The 22,090-nt window shown below is 36.8% G+C and overlaps 1 protein-coding gene across 1 annotated transcript in view; it reads right to left on the reverse strand.

Annotated features, from left to right (window-relative positions):
- MARK1 (microtubule affinity regulating kinase 1) overlaps window positions 1-15,620 on the reverse strand; it is a 30,337-nt gene extending 14,717 nt beyond the window's left edge. The window contains exons 1-9 of the mRNA XM_023745085.1: window positions 15,423-15,620; window positions 14,028-14,081; window positions 12,752-12,800; window positions 11,357-11,422; window positions 7,652-7,722; window positions 3,058-3,114; window positions 1,526-1,762; window positions 1,319-1,438; window positions 517-616 (exon numbers count right to left, since the gene is read on the reverse strand). Of these exons, the coding sequence (XP_023600853.1) occupies window positions 517-616; window positions 1,319-1,438; window positions 1,526-1,762; window positions 3,058-3,114; window positions 7,652-7,722; window positions 11,357-11,422; window positions 12,752-12,779 (679 nt within the window). The 5' untranslated portion in view covers window positions 12,780-12,800; window positions 14,028-14,081; window positions 15,423-15,620. The remainder of the gene's footprint in view (window positions 1-516; window positions 617-1,318; window positions 1,439-1,525; window positions 1,763-3,057; window positions 3,115-7,651; window positions 7,723-11,356; window positions 11,423-12,751; window positions 12,801-14,027; window positions 14,082-15,422) is intronic.
- Window positions 15,621-22,090: the final 6,470 nt, after the last annotated feature.

The following is a 22,090-nucleotide window of genomic DNA, read 5'->3' on the forward strand; positions in this document are numbered from 1 at the left end:
CAGCTGAGATGACTCTGTTTTGAGTTCCTAAAGGCTGTGGGAAGGGAGAGAGAAACAAAGAAAACTGTTTGGCAGCAGCTTGGGGCTGGGCAGGGAGGGTGGACGCTGATGAGACATAGAAAACACAAAGCGAGGGGCCCTATTAGCTCAAAGCCTCTGTGTTTTTGGTTGAAATACATGCTATGTTTTGCTGATATCAGTCTGATCAATGCTGAATCAGTCATTCCATCCTGTTAGAAATTGCTGAAAGGAAAGAATGAGATTTATCTACATCATTTTAATTTGTGTTTCACTGTTGCCAACACTTGAATTAGATTATAATATGCACGAGAACAAACTAAGGAACTTGAAATTTGCAGTGCTTGGTGTATATCCGGGGAAAGAAAAGATGATAGAGCAGGTGTTTTTCAAATAAAAATGGCTTTCTATTTATATTGTTAAATGCTATTCTGGTAGACGGAAGGACCCTTACTTACAGCCTGGGGTCAACACCTCTCACAGCATTTAAATACTTACCTATCCTTTTTGTGTCATTGAAATCTGGTTCAGGCTCAGTATATGGCTTTAGTTCTTCTTCTTCGTGACCAACATTCATCCACCGATCTTTCATTATTTGCTAGGAAATAATTTCTACATTACGTTTGGCCAACCAGAACATTCAACCACTTCAAAATGAGAGACAATAAGTCAAACAGGATTCCAAACTTAACAAAAGAAAGTTTACTTCAGCTACCACTGCCTATAGACAAAAAAATGACTGCTTGCTGGGACATTCTAACAAATTAATTCATGCAGATGAATGATGAGGAAGTAAGCAAATGAGCAATGGAAATACACAACTTACACTTAGGTGTACAGAGAAAAGAGATGGACTTTGGAATGGCCAGATGGAAATAACTTTTCTTAAATGGGTTCCACTTTTTAAAGCCCATCATGTGCTCCTGAGTTTAGATTTTCCTTTTTTAAGAAGAGGTTATTAGTAGTAGGAGGAGGAATGGCAGTACCATCACTGGTACTAGCCAGACATCAGTAAGATGCTTAAGATTATCTGAGCTACAGCTAAAAAGGTGTTAAAATACTTTTTGAGAATTACCAAAGAGGACAGAAAAAGGGCAAAAAGGAGGAGTCTTGCTTTTGCTCAAATTTTGCATCGTTTTGAAAGGTAACACAGTTCATCCTAGTTCAAGACTGGAAAGAGATGGAATCGCCCAGAAGTTTTTCAGTTTCTCTCTAATAAAAAACCTAGACACATAAAAAGTCAGATAACCAGGATATAAAAATAAAAACAAGTTAAACCTGGAGCACAAAAACGACTTACTTCCAAGCTGCCTCTTTTAATGGGATTCAGCACTAATAATTTCTTCAGAAGGTTTTCACAGTCGGTGGACATATAGAAGGGGATGCGGTATTTCCCGCGTAAGACTCGCTCCCGAAGTTCCTGAACAAACAAAAGAAAGCACTGAGGACTGGCGTTTGCCAGGACCCTGCGTGGGGGTAGCACGTGAACGTCAAAGTCAGCCGATACCTTCAGATTCTGGCCGTCAAACGGCAGGGAGCCGCTGACCAGCGTGTAGAGAATGACGCCCAGGCTCCACACGTCCACCTCGGGCCCGTCGTACTTCTTCCCCTGGAAGAGCTCGGGAGCGGCGTAGGGGGGACTTCCGCAAAATGTGTCCAATTTGTTCCCGACTGTAAACTCGTTACTAAAACCAAAGTCAGCAATTTTAATATTCATGTCAGCATCAAGGAGAAGGTTTTCAGCCTAAGAGGAAAATAATAAAAAGGACAATGTAAAGAGCCTACATAACACCACACGGCCATTATCACTCTTCCAGATCCCAGACCTGTCTCTCCTGCCTCGCGTTTTCCGAGGTAACAGCTAATGGAGAAGCCCAGCAGGTAGGCGGGTGCGTACCTGCTCCCAATTCCATCTACAGAGGCTGCATTTTAGCACCATACAAGGAGAGCTCTCATTTTTATGCTTATCTGCAGCTGTTTAAAACCCTTTTTTTCCTTCAAGATAATATCCTAGAACTGTATTTTTTTTTAATTTTTGTATTGATTTCAGAGAGGAAGGGAGAGGGAGAGATATAAACATCAATGATGAGAGAGAATCACTGATTGACTGCCTCCTGCTCGCCCCTAACGGGGATTGAGCCCACAATCCAGGCATGTGCCCTTGACCTGAATCAAACCCGGGACCCTTCAGTCCGCAGGCTGACACTCTATCCACTGAGCCAAACCAGCTAGGGCAAGGAACTGTATATTAATATGACCTAGTCAAAAGAACATTCATCAAATAACACTGATCTGTTTTGGGCTTAAACCAACAAGTTTACCCAACCGCACTCTACTTCAATAGAGGACCACTGGTTAACACAAGGCTAATACCTACAGTAACTGCCAATCAGGGCTTCTGTGACTACTGAGCTCAATCCATTGCCCTCTGAGAGCATGCTTCCTCCACAGAGTTCTGTTCTCTCAGTAAAACAGTACAATGCAATACAGACTCCATTACAGCGTGTCTGCTTTAAGCTTCCTTTTGCTGTTTGACAACTAGATTCTCTTCTGGAGGTATATTATGGCAGAAAGTAGTGATTCTCCCCGCAACCCTAGCCTCCCAATGTTTGAGATACTGGTTTTCCAAAATCCTAAATCAGAATCACTCAAAGAAAAAGTTTTAAATGTGTCTTTGAGCTTTAATGTAAAGAATGAGAACTGACTCATATCAGACTAACCTGAATTTGTGCCCACACCTTACTTCTGACTGAACTGGACTTTAGACATTTTTAGTTTGGGACAAAGTTCACATTTATCTATAAAACAAGCTTATTCATGGCGAATCAAATCCTCTAGCCTTTAATGCTAGCTGACCACTCATATCTTTTCTTTATTTTCTCAGTGACAATATTGCCTCTCATAAAATTGCTGTGAAGATTAAATAAAAACTAATTTCTTTGTATAGTGCCGGGTACAATGAGGCAACCAAACATAGCTCTATTATTATAAACCATCCATTAATAATTAAAATTTTTATGTTATAAAATCAGGGCTTACCTTAAGATCACGGTGAACAATGCACTTTTGATGACAATACTGTACAGCGGACACAATCTGAAATGAATATTTGGATAAAAGATTAAAAAATTATTTTATGGTAAAAAAAAATCACAATTTCCCCCAATTATCACCTCCAATTTAGATTACTAGCTTAAATTTCAAAGTAACATTTAATAATCTCAATGTTCCTTTAGTTCAGAAAACTATACATATGAAAGTTAGAGGGGTGAAACTCACCCTTAAACGTAGAAAATACTGAAAAGTATTGCTAAAATATTTTTGTCTGAGTTGTGAAGATTTTTATGGGTTGTTATATTTCTCTGTTTACATGATCAAATGTGTACAATTGATAGTTTGGGTCAAATGGTTTATTTATTCGAGTGTTGTAATAAGAGCTCTGGCAAACATGAAGCAGTATTCCAAGATAGTTGGTTCAAGTTCAAAAAGCAAAACTCTATTTTAGGAATTATATCAAATGTGTTCAACACATGTTTCTTCAGTGAGGACAACTGACTAAGAACTTACCCCGTGGGGTATTTAGCAACATCCTTTGTGTTCATGTACAAAGAAATGTGAGAAATGTACCTTAAAAATAAACCCAATTATCAAAAGAAAAGACTAAAAAGGGAAATTTAATCTTAAACTTGTCACTAATTCAGGTGGGCTAAATACTCTACACTGTAACTAGATTTTGTATGCAGTGAAGATTTTCAACCATTACATAGGGCTCTCTGGGGACAAGGTCTAAACAGGGAGGAACCCAACAGATTAAGAGCCAGAGAAACAAATGATAAATCGGTTATAGCAATTCTTTCATAGTTTTTACTACATTTTTTTAAAATATATTTTATTGATTTTTTACAGAGAGGAAGGGAGAGAGATAGAGAGCTAGAAACATCGATGACAGAGAAACATCGATCAGCTGCCTCCTGCACATCTCCCACCGGGGATGTGCCCGCAACCCAGGTACATGCCCTTGACCGGAATCGAACCTGGGACCTTTCAGTCCGCAGGCCGACGCTCTATCCACTGAGCTAAACCGGTTTCGGCAGTTTTTACTACATTAAATACAGAATTGGAAAGATTCTGATAGCAATCACGTAAGCATGTTTTTATTGATTTTTTTTTTGAGAGACAAAGAGGAACATGGATGTGATAGAGAATCATTGATCGGTTGCCTCCTGCACACAGGATCAAACCACAACCTGGGTATGTGCCCTGACCGGAACTGAACCAGCAACCTTTTGATGCGTGGGATGACACTCATCCAACTAAGCCACCCCAACCCGGACTAAGAGCTATTTTGTACATATAGTTATATCTGCTGTCTAGGAGGACAACCGTTGTAATACACAGCAGAATATTCAATTCTGTGGATTCAGGTAAATGTAAACACAGTCTGAATGCTGAATATTGGTTAGGCACTTACAAATGGAGATAGCAATGAGATTTCTGAAAGGCTAAAGGTGATGTGAAGTATGACCATGCTAACAGGAATATGGGTTAAAAAAAACCAACAACTTCTAAGTAATAGATGTGAAACTGATGGTTCAGTATTCTAAAGTTATCCTGATGTATATTAAAATGGTTCAAAGACAGAGAAGACATGAATTCAAAACAAAACCAACACACAATGAGCAATATGTAGTTCAATTAAATTTATTTTGAGCCAATAGTCAGTTTATTGAGTACCTACTATGTGCAAGAAAATGTGCTAGGGAAACACAAAAATTAACACTGCATGGATCCTGCCCTTACGTAGCTGGCAGACTGATTAGGAGTAGAAAACATGTATACAGGTAACCATAAAACAAGGCAGAATCATAGAAGAAGAAGTACAAAGAAGTGAGGAAATCCTAAAAAATAAAGAATCATTGGGAATGTCTCCTGGAGTTGGTGATAACTGAGCGAGGCCATCCTTGAAGGGCAGCAATATTTTAGAACGTGGAGACTTGGTGATGAGGGGAGGCTGGTAAGGGGCTGAAATGCACACTCTTTGAAAAGTTGGGGGGAAATGGTCCTACTACACCTTGGTTAGTTCCAAACTAAGCAGGTCCTACGTAACCACTGTATGTTTTCTGAGCGGAAAGATGACGACGGAGAATGATCACTTTGAAGCATGAGTCCCTCAAATAGAGCAGAACCTGACAATGAATATTTGTAGCATGTTCTCTTAAGCAATCTGTTTCAAAATTCTAATATCCAATGTTCACGGATATATGTTGATTAGCCAAGAGATCTGCACATTCATATGTAGATATTAGTAAATCTTACTGAACATAATACATGGGCTGTAGTATGTTCATGCTATAAGGCTATACTTGTATCATGGATGACAGAAATGTGCTAATAATGATTATTATCTTTTTCGAGTCCCTATGTCTTGACACAGTGAAGGAGGCACGCTATAGATAATGACTTGGTTACCACACATGCACGTCATATTAGACAGAACAATCTCCAGGTTCTATAGGCACTTCTGAAATAAAAATCCCCTGGGCCTTAACACATTCGGAACGGAAAGATAATTAAAGAGAATGTTCCATGTTCATTCTCCCCAAACTCTTTGACCTCTGACCTCTAGCAGTCAAACATGGTGGTTTAGAGTATTCACCACACTCATCTAGCCAGGTACAATTTCTGATGTGAAAGAAATTCTGGCTTCAGACTCACTGCAAGAACCCCACCCACAAGTCCAGACCCTCCCATCTCAAAACATCCATAAATGGGATGCAGGGATTTCTTTACGGTTCTTCTGCTATAGATCATGCAAACATGAATTATTTTTTTAATATATTTTATTGATTTTTTACAGAGAAGAAGGGAGAGGGATAGAGAGTTAGAAACATTGGTGAGAGAGAAACATCGATCAGCTGCCTCCTGCACACCTCCCACTGGGGATGTGCCCGCAACCAAGGTACATGCCCTTGACCAGAATCGAACCTGGGACCCTTCAGTCTTTCAGGCCGACGCTCTATCCACTGAGCCAAACCGGCCAGGGCTAAACATGAATTATTGTCAGCCCTGCACTGCTCCTAAGACCAGGCACGGAAGTGTTTTGCTGTGAGATGCAACTGCTAGGGTCACTTTGCAATTAGTTATTAAGTGGGTCAGGAATTCCTAAGCTTTAGTCGCCTTCGTATCGGAAGAGCTGAGTCAATGCTATAATTTTCTTGCAGGCCATCAAATCCTAAGGAATGCAGAGGCATTATCTGACCAATGTTTGCTCAAGTGGCCTTGTGCAGGGTCTTTGCTATATCCAACTGTAGAATCAAGGGCATATACAGAGTTGGAAAAATCAGGTTTACAGTTGTGAGCTTATTCTTAATTCTTGTATTAATTAATTCTTGTATTATTCTTGATTAATTATTGTATTACTTATTTGTATTACACCTGAAAACCTACTTTTGCCCACCCCTGTATAAACGGTTGGAGAAGTCCTAAAGAAAAGGGGCAGAAAAAAACTTGTTTAGCTTTAAAAAAATATTTATGTTTTTATTGATTTTAGAGAGAGAGGAAAGAAGAGGGAGAGAGAGAAACATCGATGGATCAGTTGCCTCCTACACACCCTCTTCTGGGAATTGAGCCCACAATCCAATTTCAGTGAACATCAGATATTAGAATTTTGAAGCAGATTGCTTAAGAAAACATGCTACAGATATTCACTGTCAGGTTCTGCTGTATTTGGGAGACTCACGCTTCAAAGTGATCCTTCTCCGTCATCATCCTTCTGCCCAGAAAACATGTAATGGTTACACATGCATGCGCCCTGACCAGGAGGTGAACAGAACCCTGTTAACTTTTTGGTTCAGCATGCTCCACATTGATCACTGAGTGAGGTGGTTTTGTGAAACCTCTGTTGTTACATGACTATTTGGAACACAACGTGCAAAATGCTTTCTGCATTTTAAACTGTTTTAAAAACAATTTACACTTTATTAATGTGTCATGTCTATAGTGATTTATATAGTATACTACTTTAATCCCTTTATTCTTAAAAATTAAATCTTAGATCAACTTAAATTACTTTTTCTTATTTTTGTCATTTCTGTAACAAGTCATATTCAGAAAATGCAACTATCTTACCACATTCTTCGGCCATATTTGCAAGGTTCCTTGCCTACCTGACTAAATAAAATTGACCGTATCTTTAAATCTATAAAATATGAGTTCTAATACCAAGACATCTTTAATTATAAAAGAAAATAATACTAACACCTCTTTAAACAGTACACATCTATACTGTATACATAGAGCTAATAACACTTGACAATAATTATTGGATAAAGGACTAAGTATTTCTTTTCTATCTCAGTCTAGTCTCTATTTCCAAGACTATCAAAGAGTTAATGTGTCTCACTTATTAGCATTTCACTATTTGTGATCATCTATAAGTAACCATTTGCAACTCTCTGAAATTTAAATTCAGGAAGAACAGATTGCTTTTTCAGTTTTCCATTCATAAAAAGTGTTAGAAAGCAAGACTTTTTCTTGTTAAAAAACCACATACCCTGAAGTCCAGTTTATGACACTGTCCATTGTACATCACTAAAAAGAGCAGCAAGACAAAGTTGAAAACTGCTTTGCGTACCTGCCTAAATTTTGCACGGGCCTCTTTTTCTTTCATTCTTCCATGGGCAACTAAGTAATCAAATACTTCACCTGAATCGGAAAGGTAAAGCAGGCAGTAAAATACACATAAGATTTTCAATGAACAACATATGCAATGTCAAGTTTGTGGCTTGTGTCTAAAGAAGCTTCGGGCCCCCAATTTTCTGAAAGTTCTACGTAAATCACAAACTCTTCCATGAATAAAAAAAAGGGGGGGATTACATATAGAATTGAGTATCTGTAGCAGCTGACGGTTTAGCAAAACTCTTTAAAGAACAAGTCATAAAAACATAACCAAGAAAAACTTGCTTTCTGCTTGTCAAGTCTTATGTAGAAGAATACAGTCAACTCTTTATTATCTGTTCTAATAAAGGGAACGGGCAGCACGGGCAATCAAATCACATTTGGCTTTGTATTTGGGGCCTACATTTCAAATAAAATAAGTCTTTTTATGTTGGATCTCTCTCTTTAAATTCATGAAGCCTTGGTCAAAGTCCATCTCACTATCGCCACACACACTGATTTCTTTCTTTTCCTTCCTATATTCTGGTTATGCCATACTCATTCCATCTATTTTGTACCTACTTATTACACAGAATTAAATCATCCTTTTGTGCATCTCCTATTACCCTAAATGAGCTTCAGACTACTTGAGCACCATCGTCATAGCCATACTTTCTTTGTATCCCCAGCTTCATGACAGAACACAAAGAGGATAGACAATACACACCTGTTGAAATAATTTAAAGACAACTAGAAAGTGTAGAGATTTTCTCTTAGCTCTATCACTTGATGTGTTTGTGACTTTATTTTTTTCTACTCAATAACAGTAAAAGAAAAACCTCAGTATTTAGTTACAATATTTAAAATAAAATATCTCCGTATAAAGAAGAAATTATTTTTGTGTCCTTTTAATTATAATTTATACCATATAGATATAGATGCATATTAAAAACTCACACAATAGCTTAAAGAGTTCTTATAAACTACAGCAAAGTGGTTAAAACTTAGACTTCAGAATCAGACCAATTTTGGTATGAATCTTGGTTTGGCCCCAAAGTAGCTATTGGGTGACTTCCTTAAGACCCAGTTTCTATCTATTGCCTATCTCACATGGCTTTTGTGAGGATTAAATGAAATAATGCATGTGCTTAGCACAGTGACTGGCATACAGTAAGCACTCAATAAATTACAGGTTTATATCTAGGTATACAGATATATTACATATACATGTATATGCAATATCAATCCTAGGATGTGAGTGAAATATTAAAAATCAAATATGTAATGGTGTACGTCAGATGAAACTAAGTCATCTACAATGTCAGGCAGCATATTACTTAAATGATTAAATGGGATGATGAAAACAGAGAAATGAATGAATGCTCTAGTTGACCCATCATAGGTAATTCTAGATACATGAGTTGAGGCTGGGAAAGATACATACAAGAGTTCAAAACTTGGGACTACTCTTAGTTCTGCCTGGAACACTAAGGCCCCAAATGTTGGCATGGCTCAGTCCTTCGCTTATTATATTGTTTGTTTATGGTTTGCTTCCCCAACTAGAATGTAATCTTGAGGGCAGGGACTTAGTCTTTGCTCACCCATGTGTCCGCAGCACCCAGAATATTACCTAATACGTAGTCAACATTTAATCAATGTTGTTTGTGTGAGGGAAAGGAGGAATAAACACACCATCCCAGAGCAGCCCTGACACCTACTTTTAATAGGCTCTTTTGGACCAAATCGTAAGGGAGTTCCCTGCCTTCCCATCACTGGAAATTTTTTGTCCCATTAGGGAACCAAAATCAACTGATCTACTCGTGGCCAAGAGGCAGCTGTCTGACCACACTCTTCTTGTCCATGTTAGATTTCTGTGTGCATGTCAGACTCAATCCTAAAATATCTGGACATTTCAGCGGAAAATATGAAGAGTTGTATTTTCCAGAGGAGCTTTGCCATTTATAGATCAAAAGGGCAAGAAAAGGATTCTAGATTTACTGCCAGGACCATGATGGTTTTGTTATAAGATTGCTGACTGGCAAGACCGAAGAAAATCGAGCCCTAGGAATGAGAACTGAATGAGGGACCACTTGGTTGGGGCTGAACTCCAGTACATCGTCTCTACACCACACCACCCCTCCAACTGTGCTCCCCATCACCCCAGCCATCGGTCCCCTTCATTAGCACCAATAGAGAGTTGACTGTACTTACCATTCATTGTTAACACAGTATATATATTAATGCCACTAGTGTTTAAAACAGAATGATGTTCACAGATTTTTAGCAGTCTATAATTTCTCCTATCAAAGCATGTTTAGCCCCTATTTTTGGACTTTAGATGACTAAAAAGAAAAAAAAAAGGTCTAACAACTAAAAATAATTCTCAGGGTTCCCACGCTGACAAAATGTTATATAAATCTAACTGAAGGATGGAAAAATAGAGTAATAGTTCGTTATGTGTTTTTTATAGGTTTGTTAATTTTATTGTAGACCTTCACTTTATGCAAATTTGCATGGCAGAATAACTGTTTAAAATCCAAAAATAATAAAACATTAATAACATTGGTTTTCCAGGTAAAGTAAAAAAATCTACACTGAAATATCTTCAGGATGGAAAAAAAGCTTTGTAAACAACCAAATCTATTAAAACTTTCAATCTCCATAAAAACACTGAAAATGCAATTAAAATATATTTAATATTTGCAGTAAAAAATTTTGAAATCTAAGACACAGTATAAAAATACATAATTTAGATGTTTTATAAACTAGAATTAATCCTCTTTGTTCTAGCTACATAAAATCTGAATCACCAGGAAAATCTATGTACTTTATCAGCTAAAAGGACTCAACACTGGTTTTCTATTGATTAGCAAAAGAGTTAATTAGCTAAAGTGCTTTAAATACTTAGAGATGCCCTCCCTCTTCTTCAATTTTCTGAGCTCTTAAAACCTTCAAGTATTCCTTTTCTACTTATTGAATGATTTACTCCATACACTTTAAACCTGTTTCTGAGTCCTACGAGTCCTACGCCTAACAGAACTGAGGTTTTCAGCCAGCGTATTTCTCACATGAGGGAAAGGCAGACGATATATATCTGTGTTTAAAAATCATTCCTATACCTTCTGGTATACCTATGTAGTCAAAATACACTTTACATTCTACTACAAATGCATCTTACTATTTCCCTGTCAATTCAACCTTTCAGCTTTTAGAATATATAGATCAATACTTGTTTAAATTCAAACATTTTATGGATTATTTTGAAAATGAACATATACTAAGAATCTTTCATATGTGAACAATCAGAGAAATAAACATTTGGCCTAGAATATTCTTTTGCCATAGTCTTTATTAAACACATTCTGAATTTGAGATTTCCAGCTTCTAGTCATCATAATAACATGACATATAATAATACTATTTAGATAAGAGAATCAAATCATTCATAGATAACAATGCCAATTTAGTTTTAAAAATGTCCCTAAGTAATTTTAAAATGAGCCCCAAATCCAACTTTTAACTGTAGGGTCAACAGGTCAGCAAACACTGAATTTTCCTTAAGGTATCATATAAGGGCATTTTAATAAAACTGTAAGTTCATTAACAGCAATAAAGACATAATCTTGAGGTGTGGACAATCCTATGTCTCACCAAAGAGAACTTTTCAAGCCCACATCCTTACCCCCACTTGCGTATTCCATGACTAGATAGAGGGTCTTCTCTGTTTCAATAACTTCAAACAATTTTACTGGAAAAGAAATTAGAAATATACCTCTGTAATTGTTAGCATGTATTGGTTATATTTTTAAAAAAAACATGTTTTAATTGATTTAGAGAGAGGAAGGGAGGAGAGATAGAAACATCGATGAGAGAGAAACATCAATCAGCTGCCTCTTGCACGCCCCTACTGGGGATTGAGCCCGCAACCCGAGCATGTGCCCTGACTGAGAATCAAACCAGCTACCTCCTGGTTCATGGGTCTATGCTCAATCTCTGAGTCACAATGGCGTGGCTGGGTATGTTTTAATGAAATGAAAGGTAACACTAAGCCAGTGGAAAATTTGAATATTTATTAAAGAATATTAATTACAATTTTAAAATTTAAAATTCTCTTAAGGATTATTACACTTGTGGAAGAACACTACTTACCATAAAGTGATTGGGAACTAGCTGCTAGGTCAAAAGAAAGTTAAGTTTCTGGCATTAAAGAACCATTACCTTTTCTAATCAGAATAAGGTAATGAAAGGAAAAATCTTGAAATCATAATAAAAATTTTTTTACAATAATAAATTTTAAATAAAGCTTTAAAAGATACTATGTTATAATGGGCCTATCATAAAACATTAAATAATCTTTAGTACAGAAACAAGAAAAATTCTATAAATATGTGATACTATAAAAGTTTATGGTTAAAAAACTACTAAATTATCAGATTTATGTAGTTGAAATTACACACCACGAATAATCATATGAATATTTTTAGTAAACATAAGATTTTTAAATGTGCAAGAAACAAGTGTTTTAAACACAGATTAAAAAAAGAATTGCTTTCTACTTCTTAAAATCTAGTAACTTCATGTAATACATGCAATCAATACACTTATTTGTAAATATAGGGGAAACCCAGAATTTATAGAAATAAATCCATTAAAATTGAAACCAGCTCTAGTTTTTAATTCAAATTAATTATTTTGCCTGTAAACTATGAGAAAGCTATAATGAGTATTATCAAATTATTTGGAATTTATTTTTATAAATATCTAAATGGCATGCAATCTCTCTTGAGGAAGACTGAGTACAGAGATACAAAAACAACGTGTACTGTATATGGATCAACCCCAAGTCATATCCCTCATTTTAGGGGAAAGCAGAAGACAGCAAGGTAGTAACAAGCAGTAGCCTTCAGCTAACTTCTTTATAATCTATTTTTACCCAAAGTATCACTTTCTCAGGTCACTCTCAGGTTTCTAGTTATCATCTTTCTTCTATTTATATAAAACATCCTTAAAATTGTATCTTTGCAAATAACACTCAAATGAAAGAAAACACTTCATTATTCATGTATAAATTTCATACCTATGTTAGGGTGATTCAATATCTTCATTATTCGTACTTCTCGAAACAACTGTCAAAGAAAACAGGCAAACACACTCCTGTTAGAAAAGAACACTCAAGCGGAGAATCAAAGAAACGCATCTGCTTACAACACACCACAGGATCCTGGTAATGAACTAAGAAGCCATTTGTTTCTCATCCCATCTCTAACTCTGCTGAGACTTGGTTTCCAGGACAACTTTTATTTATTTTTTAATCCTTACCCAAGGATATTTTTTCCATTGACTTTGAGAGAGTGGGAGGGTGGGGGGTGAGACAGAGAAAGAGAAACACCCATGAGAGAGACACATTAATTGGCTGCCTCCTGCATGTGCTCCGACCGGGGCTGGGGATTGAACCTGCTACCCGGGTACATGCCCTTGACCAGGAATCGAACCCGTGACCCTTCAGTGCATGGGCCAATGCTCTATCCATGGAGCAACAACAGTCAGGGCACAGACCCAAATTTTTAATTTAATGTTAGAATCAGCAGGTGTAATTAAATACACCATATTAAACATTTCTTATAAGATTCTGTTTTAGGAATCCAAAGTCATTTATGTAACATTTACTAGTACATATATGACTGTGATCCCTATATATTCAAATAAAAATCACAACGGATATGATCACTATACAAAATGAATATATATATGGCAGAAATGTTAAAATATCTGCTTCGTTTTTAAAGTATGCATTTTTAAAATGTGCATCTGAGCAAGTTTTCCCACATAAGCAAGTAATAAAGCAACATGAAACAGCTACCAGGTTCACAGGGCAATCCCCATCCTAACTGCTTTTTATCTCCCCCCCCGCCCCCGTTTTCTTATATTTCCACTTTTTAAAGAAATGTTTGTATCTTTTCCTGTAAGTTAGCAGAAACACTAGTTCTTGTAGAAGAAGGAAGAAAAGCAAGTGAAGCTATAAAAGGAAACCCACTTATGGAGAATATTAACTCATCCATAGATGTTTAATGAAGCAGAATCCTGAATACTTCGAATATTTTAAGCCAAGTTTTATTCTACTGAATTAAATACATTACTTCCTTTCATATGGTACATGCATTTGAGTAGATATTTTTCAAACAACTACTTCAAAAATATTATTTAAATATAAATGTTTTACATCATGTCTTTTCTTCATAGATTAATGAAATGCAATATCGTACCTAGTTGAAAATTTAGGATACCTGGCTTTACAGAACTCATATATTAGGAAACTCACATTCTAATTATTTACTATTAAAATAATTACAGACCTTTTGTAGACTGGTAGGATTTAGCTGAGTTTTATCTATTATTTTCACAGCAACCTAAAAAAGAGAATCATTAAACTGTATTTGAGAATACATATTTTAATGAATAAAATCTTAGAAAGAAAACATCTGTTCTTTCATTTCTAACTAGAAATAATTTAGCGTTCACATAATTGGATGGCAAAGTTTTGATAATTTGGCAGCCTTAGAATATATACCATTGACCCACATCTTTAACCCATTTGATTCTGAGTCAATGAAATTACACTTGCGTTATTACTTCCAAGTTTCCTCTTTAAAAATAAAAATAATCTACATCTTAATCTTTTACTCATGATCTTGGTAAGTTACAAATATCAGGGGGAGGGGCTTATAAACTTTCAGTAACGTAAGTACTATGTGAATAAAATGACGAGGTGGGTAGAGAAAATGGCCGCCCAAGCTTAGTTACAGCAGACCAGCAAAGTGGATCTGAATGTCCTCTAAGTCTCTGCCTAATACAGAATGTACTTGAACAGCTCATGGGTCAGAATGGACAGGGAGGACTAAATTCAACTGCAAGTGACAATAATATTAGGCATAGAGCAAAATCAAAACTTATCAAAAACATTTTATGACTGAAATTCCTCACAATGTCCTAATTGGATCCAGTAAATATTATGTTATGTAGAATGTTAGATGTTTAACTGTTTTCAATCTTGAACATAGAAATTACTAAAGACATTAATATTAACAATAATTATTAAATATATACATTTTTGCTATATAAATACACATAATTTAAGCACATGGGATTTTAGAAACCCAATTTTCTTATAAAACATCTGTATCACAACACTTGTTTAATGTGGTCTCTAAGTAGGTAAACATGAGTGAGTTGCTTTCTACACATTTATACCTAATCTATAATAATAAAAGCGTAATATTCTAATTAGACCAGACGTCCTTCCAGATGTCCTTCCTTCCGGACAAAGCCACGGCAGGCGGGGGCCGAGGCAGAGATGGCCATCACGGCGGCAGGGGCCAAAGCCTTGCATGAATTTTGTGCATCAGGCTTCTAGAGTTTAATAAAATACTTTATCCTAGCCTTGTTCCTAAGGTTGAGTAGCAATCTGAAGTATTTACAGAAACCACTAATGAAAGAAGTCTGAGAAAAGTTCATTTGCATCAGACTCCATCTCTGAGATGCTAAAATGTAGGAATGATTCTTTTCTAAACATTAAAGGTCAACTTTTCATGCAATGATACAGCTCTACTCGGCACATTCCATTCACACATATCCCATATCACAACTGTCATGAATTCCCAGCATCAGCTTCGGGAACACTTTTCAACAAGACTTCGGAGAGGTAAATGTTCGAATCCAAGTAAATATTAAAAGGCATCTTGAAAACTTACCTCTCTCCCAGTTAGAACATGCCTTGCCAATTTCACTTTGGCAAAGTTCCCCTTCCCTATTGTTTTTTGTAAACGGTAATTCCCAATGTGAGGCTGTTCGTCTGCTGCGGACGTAATGGAGTTTCTACACCGAGGGATGTTCTGTCTGCTACTCGATTTGGTAGGCTGGATGTGTGGTTCAGTATATCCATCCACAGATGTATGCTAAGAAAAAGGTTGCAAGATGTCAATGCTAATTCAATTATAAAAGGGCAGTTTAAAACACTGGGAATAATTTTCATTAATGACTCATCTTCAATGAAAATACATCGCACTACACAATTTTAAAGTTTGGGTTCTATTTATAATTTCTATTGCGCTTGAGCTCCTTTTGCCAGAGGGAATATAACTATTTAAAATGAAATGTTCTGCTCAGCTTCAGGCATATGCTTATGATTTAAAAATACAAATGGTATGTAGATAGGAGCCCCACCGGCCATTACTCCTCTAAGAGTGTTATTTGTTTAGTTGAAATGACATCATAGTCTAGAACTGCTTTATTAAAAAGCCTTTCATGCCAAGACAAACAACCTCATGAGCATGGTTCTATTTCTCGAAACTTGTCATGTTCACACTTTCATTTGCTGGGTGTAGAACTCAGCCAACTGACCAATCAGCTCCGAACTTCTGGTATACCTCTAATCAATTCTTGCCCGATTCCCTGCTCAGCTTACCATGCCCAAGCAAGAACTACAGAAAGCCCTGCTTGCCTCCAGGACCTAGTAGCCACTTCATTCATCCTCAGTGCTGTTCTTGAAGCAAAGATGTCACCTTGTCTCACACTAGCCTACAACTGCAATGAAGAGCAGACCTTGTTCACCTGCAAGTTCTGCACGTGAGGGTCCAGGTAGAGCTGCCTAACAAACGCTTTTCACCAGCTCCCATTGTTCCTGCCCTTGTCTAGTTTTGTCTACATTCCTACACATATAAAATTCCTAGCTGTTTTTGTGAAAACACTGAATCACAAATAAACACAACATCTTTTCCCCATTAGCTTCTTAAAAATAGCTGAAGACGAGCAGGACAAATTAGCAAAAGAAGGGGATATCTTTTATTTGTAAAGTAAGTCACACTTATGTTGTCCTGCCTACGTGATGAAAACTTGTCTAAAAATTTTTGATCAGAAATCTCTTAAAGGCAACCTTAAAGATGACTCCATTTGCCAGTCTCATGCAAAGCCTGACTCAAGGTTAGTCATTTTTATGTTACTACTTTCTGATTTTTAAAACACTCGGCTCAAAATTAAATCAGGTATACAACCAGAAGGCCAAGTTAACTCCATACAAAAACAAAACAAAACAAAAAAACACATAAAACAATTTATCATCTCAATTTGAAAAACACAGAGTAGCACTGAGTGATAAGCCATAAAACAGAAACGAGAAGAGAATATTCTATCAACACTCATTCAACATTATGATTGTGCAAGATAGACCAGCCATGCTTTTTAAGATTTATATATATATATCATCTTTTCACCACTGGCATAAATATAAGCCTAGAAAATGCAAGTAAATCAATATAATCTCTTGGAAGCACTACTTGACTTTAACAGAGTTACAAGAGAGAGGAAACATCCTTAATAATCAATTACATTCGGAAAGAATCCTTTGGTGAACTCTTAATTCAGCTTAGACATTACAGCCCAGGAAAAGCCATCCATCATATCAGAGCTTCTGTTCCTCTTTCAACTCAGCTGGGTTCAGTGCCCATTTCTGGTCTTTCTATAGTTATTTCTAGCAATTCATAGCCCCCGATTATTAAATTAATTTTTATTAAAATGACATATGCACAGGGTCAAACATGTCCAGTAACTCTCATAGGCTACTATCAAAAACTACCAGTCTCCTGTACCACCCTTCCAGACCTCATGCCTGCTCCCCAGAGCCATTTCTTTTAGCCTTCTCTTCTCATATTTGATAATTCTTGGTTCATCGGTCTTGGACATCCTCTCAATTTCCTACTATGGCTAATTATGATCTTTTATAGCCCTCAGCCCCACTTCTCCTCTTCCTAATGTAATGTAATCAAATTTTCAGTTAAAAACTATTGTTTATATAATTATGACTTATAAATACTAACTCACTGAAAGCCAAGTAGTATAGTGTAATGCTTCTATTAAACTTTGTTTGTCAGCTTCATTGTGGTATAAATAACACATAATGAAATTCACCACATTTCTGTATAAAAGATGAGCTGTGACAAATGTATAAAGTCACGAAACATGACTACAATGTAAGTATGTAAAACATTTCATGTCAAAAAGTTCCCTGTGCCCCATTGCTGTCAATGCCCCCCTCTCTGATACCACACTTTTGCTTTTCTAGAACATTAGGTGAAGAGATCACACCACAAAGAGTTGACCCTGTTACGTTCACTGTAATTCCTGGCATGCTTGCTTATGTCTGCATATTGTTTTGTGCTTTCTCTTTTCCTTAGTTTTTCTATATTCATTGGATTTCCTCTTTTCCTTTTTTCTCCTCTACTGTATTGGGAGCTTAACCGAGTGTCTACTCTATTGGTATTTATTTTAAATCTTAAGGGTAAAAGTCAAGGTGAGGTGGGTTGGGGAAATGTGGGAAATGAGGAAACGGAGGCAGTGAGGGCAGATAATGCCCGAGAAGTGTGACTTCAACGAAGAGACACCAGTGAGACAGGGGTGCTGCTGGGGGAGGTTACTGTCTAGTTGCTTGTTTTGAGATGGGAGAGACTTGAGCATGCTGAAATCCCGAGGGAAGGATCCAGTAGAGAGAGAGAAGCAGCTGAGACAAGAGAGGGAAAAGATAAGTCAAGTTCCTGGGAAGGTGAAAGTGAGAAGAGGCAGAGCACAGATGGAGCGATGGCCCTTCTGCAGGAAGAAAGACATCTCTTCTCCCGTAACAAGCAGAAAGGAAGAGAAATCAGGTCTAGATGCAGAAAAGTACGAACACTTGATAGGAAGTTGAGGGAGTTCCGATCTGATGGCTCTTCACTTTCTCTGTGTGGTTGGAGGTAAGGTCACCTCCTAAGAGTGAAGGGAGGCTATAGGTTTGCAGAGAGTAGAAGAGATTTGAAAGAATTTCTGCAGAGGAAAAGCGCATTAATCAGAGAAGCCTAGCAGGGCTGCTGGGCAGTACTGACGGTCTAGTTGACATTGATGACCACAAATTTATTGTGGCACTAATCTGTCCAGTTGTACCATTTTCTTCAGCAACACTCAAAAGCCCATGGTAAGGGCGAAGGAAGCAGATATATGAGTTCATCCTGATCTGGGGTTTGCCAAACAGTTACCAACAAAGAGAATGGGGCAAGATGAGTCAGGTTATTGGCGAGTTATTGAAATGATGGGCTATAAAATGTGAACTGGGTAGTGAAGGAAATGAAGACAAAAAAGCGTTGATGGAGAGAGACAAGTAGAGGCCAATATGCTGGAGGGCCTATAGGTTTAAAGGTTCATAGTCACAGAATAGTCACTGCAATGAAATCAGAGAATGATCACAGCAAGACAAGCTAAGACAGCGCGGTCCCTGGCCCAATACCTGTAGTCAGAGATATGGGTGATTGGATTAATGATTCCCGATGCTACCAGCATAGGCTGCTCTGTTACTACTACCAAGAATTGTTCTGCATTTTAATCAGATTTTTAAAAACATGCCTATTCTATTTTTTTAAATGTTTTAAAGAATACCATTAAACCACATAGCCACATGATTAGAAATTATTTTAATTATAATTTTCACTGGTTACATTATTCACCATAGTTTTCTACATCCCTGCATTTCCCTCTTTTAGATTTGCTTTTTCTAGTTTGAGAAATTTTTTCAGGTAGGTATGTGGTAGAGGTGATATACTTTCTAAAGCATTGCAACTAATTTTTTCTTTAACTTCACTTATAAACAATAATTCACTTGGATCCAGAACAAGGACAAAGGAGCATTTTCCCACTTATTTCTGGATTTGTTCCAGATGGTTGAATTTTTTAGAATCATGACGTAGTGAAAACCAGAAAATCACCACAATTAAATTGTGACTCATACATGACAAAACAATAAAAGAGAGAGGAAATTTTGTAGAATTTCCAGGTGGCAAAATTTTTACAGAAGTTTATCTAAGGAATAGACCCAACTACAAAGGAGAACTAGTGATAGGTCAATATCCATATTGTTAGTATCTCATATCAATGGGGAAATAATAAATTATTCAACAAATGGTTTTGTAACAACTAGAAAAAGACTGAGTTGGATCTCTAGATTACAGTATTACTCCTTACATCAAAATTAATTCTCAGATAGTTAAGGATATTAATGTAAAAGAAATACAAAAACTAAGAAGCCATAAAAGTAAGCACTAGAAAAATAAACGACAGGGTAGCAGCTATTTTTATAGTCTCAGCATGGGAAATACTGACAACTTCAACAAGTCAAGACTATGACCAGTTCACCCAAGCAAGTGCTAAAATAGAGTTCTGTGGTTATTCTTATCAGGATATCAGTTGCTCCCACAGGGACCTCACTACTGTGGCATCATCTGAAATCAGGTGTCAGCTGACTAGAGACATCACAGGCTCCAAGTGACGGTCACTGCTGAGAAAACTGGTCATCCATGCGACAGTGAGAACGGAATGGAAAAATTTCTGATGGATGCAATTTAAATGTACTAAATTTCCCCTTAAATTATATTCATTTTTCATACCTCTCACTCCATTCTGAATGCAAGAGCCAGTGCAAACAATGCCTCACTGAGATAGGAAAGCAGAAAGTACACTTGGGTTTTTACATCCTTTTGCATAAAAATAAGTAGCTTTGTACTGTCCTAAATTATAAACAGAATTCGCCTCTCTCAAAAATAAAATAAAATAAAATAAAAATGAGAAAAAGGAGACAATCTCATCTTCTAAAGAAGAGAATGAAAATGAAATTATGTTGGACAATTTTCTCTTTGGAATTTGAATAAACTCTCTTAGGTGAAAAAAATATTATTTCAGGAGTAAGATGAAACCAATACACTTCAACATGACATTGTTTAGTTTAACAAATAATCATTGAGAACCGACAACTGCTGAGGAATAGGCATGATTGCAAGAAATGACCCAAACTATTAAAGGTTAGCGAGAAAAACGAATATAAACAGTTTTGACACGAAATGTAATTGATGACAGGTGTACACAGGTGCTGTTTTTCTGTCAGCTGGACCTGTTTCCCAACATTAGACACTTATTTCCAGGCCCCCTGAGTTGTAATTCTGTAGATCTTTTACCCACCTTGGACCATATGGGACCTCTCTGGGTAACATTTAAAGGAAACAAACTGCATATACATCTGGTCTTTATGTTTCTGGCAATGATCCCTATAATTAAATAATCAACTGTCTGTCTCCAGGGGGTAGAAAAAGTGCTGATTTGCTTGTTTCACACTCAGCAAAACACCTTCTACAAGATAGACGCCTGGCCTGCCACAGGCTCTCATGTGTGGAATGAATGAGTAAATGTTATACCGACCAATGAATGGACACCCTTGATTCAGTCCGTCTCTGATACTCATCAGATAAGACACAGCCTTGAGTTAAATATAGTCTCACTCCGAGCCACAAAAAGTTGTTACAAACCGAACAATCATAAAACAGAAAAACTCTAAAGTATTTGTATTAAATGAAAGTCATAGAGAACACAGGGAAATTAAATCCACAGGCTATTTAAAAGCCATTTAATGCAATGGTTTCTACTTTGTCCTTCCCCAAACTAATGTTTTTAATAAATAAGCATGTGATGCATTTTAACTTGGCAACCTTTCTTTTCTCTACTTCTGTCCTCCTAATAGAAGTGCTGACTTACAATGAAATGGCCAAAGGGAAGACAGCACACTGAAGGAGGGCATTCGGTATAAACAAGGTTATCTACGTTTTAACGCAAAAAATAAATAAAATTAAAAAAATGGCTTCAAATAAAACATTTCTATTGAAAATATGATTACTCATTTCCACGGACGTTAGCCTCATGATTAACGTCCAGAGAAATAGGTCTGGAGTCAGCCTGCCTGGCTTAAATCCTGGCATTGCAACTAATTAGACGTGTGACCTTGGGCGGGTTATTGAACTTGGTATTCCTAGGTTACCACTGTTGTTGATAATTGTATCACCAAAAGGCAAGCCTCGTTGCTGCCCAGGTTAAGGCAGGTGTTTCTGAAATATTCCCAAATAAATGGAAGGTTAAAGGGTCCTCAGAAACAGGAAAACATATTTGGGGGTGTGTGTGCATGTATGTACGTATGTTAGGGTAAGACTGTCAAATGTTCTCTTAAAAGGCCCTCTTTTTATTTGGAGACCATGTCCTACCTGCTTGGGGTTAAGCTGCCCTTCTTTTAAGTAATTACGTTGCTAGCTATGGTGAGTTTTTCCCCACTTACTTGGCAAAAAGTTGACAATCTCATCCCGTTTTTGAAAGGTTTTTAATTTTATTTGTTTATTTATTTATTCATTTACTTTTTTAAACAAATTTTACCCATGAAACTCTGAAATCCGGAACATCTAGAAGCAAACAGAACACAATTACCAGCTGCCTGGCCAAACCCCAAATGCAGAATACTTGATCTTTCATTCATTAACATACTGTCTCTTCATTCACATATGCCCACTTCTCATTAACCATTGTCCGG

This window comes from Myotis lucifugus, unplaced genomic scaffold (genome assembly GCF_000147115.1).
Source record: "Myotis lucifugus unplaced genomic scaffold, Myoluc2.0 scaffold_514, whole genome shotgun sequence".
In the NCBI taxonomy this organism is placed as follows: Eukaryota; Metazoa; Chordata; class Mammalia; order Chiroptera; family Vespertilionidae; genus Myotis; species Myotis lucifugus.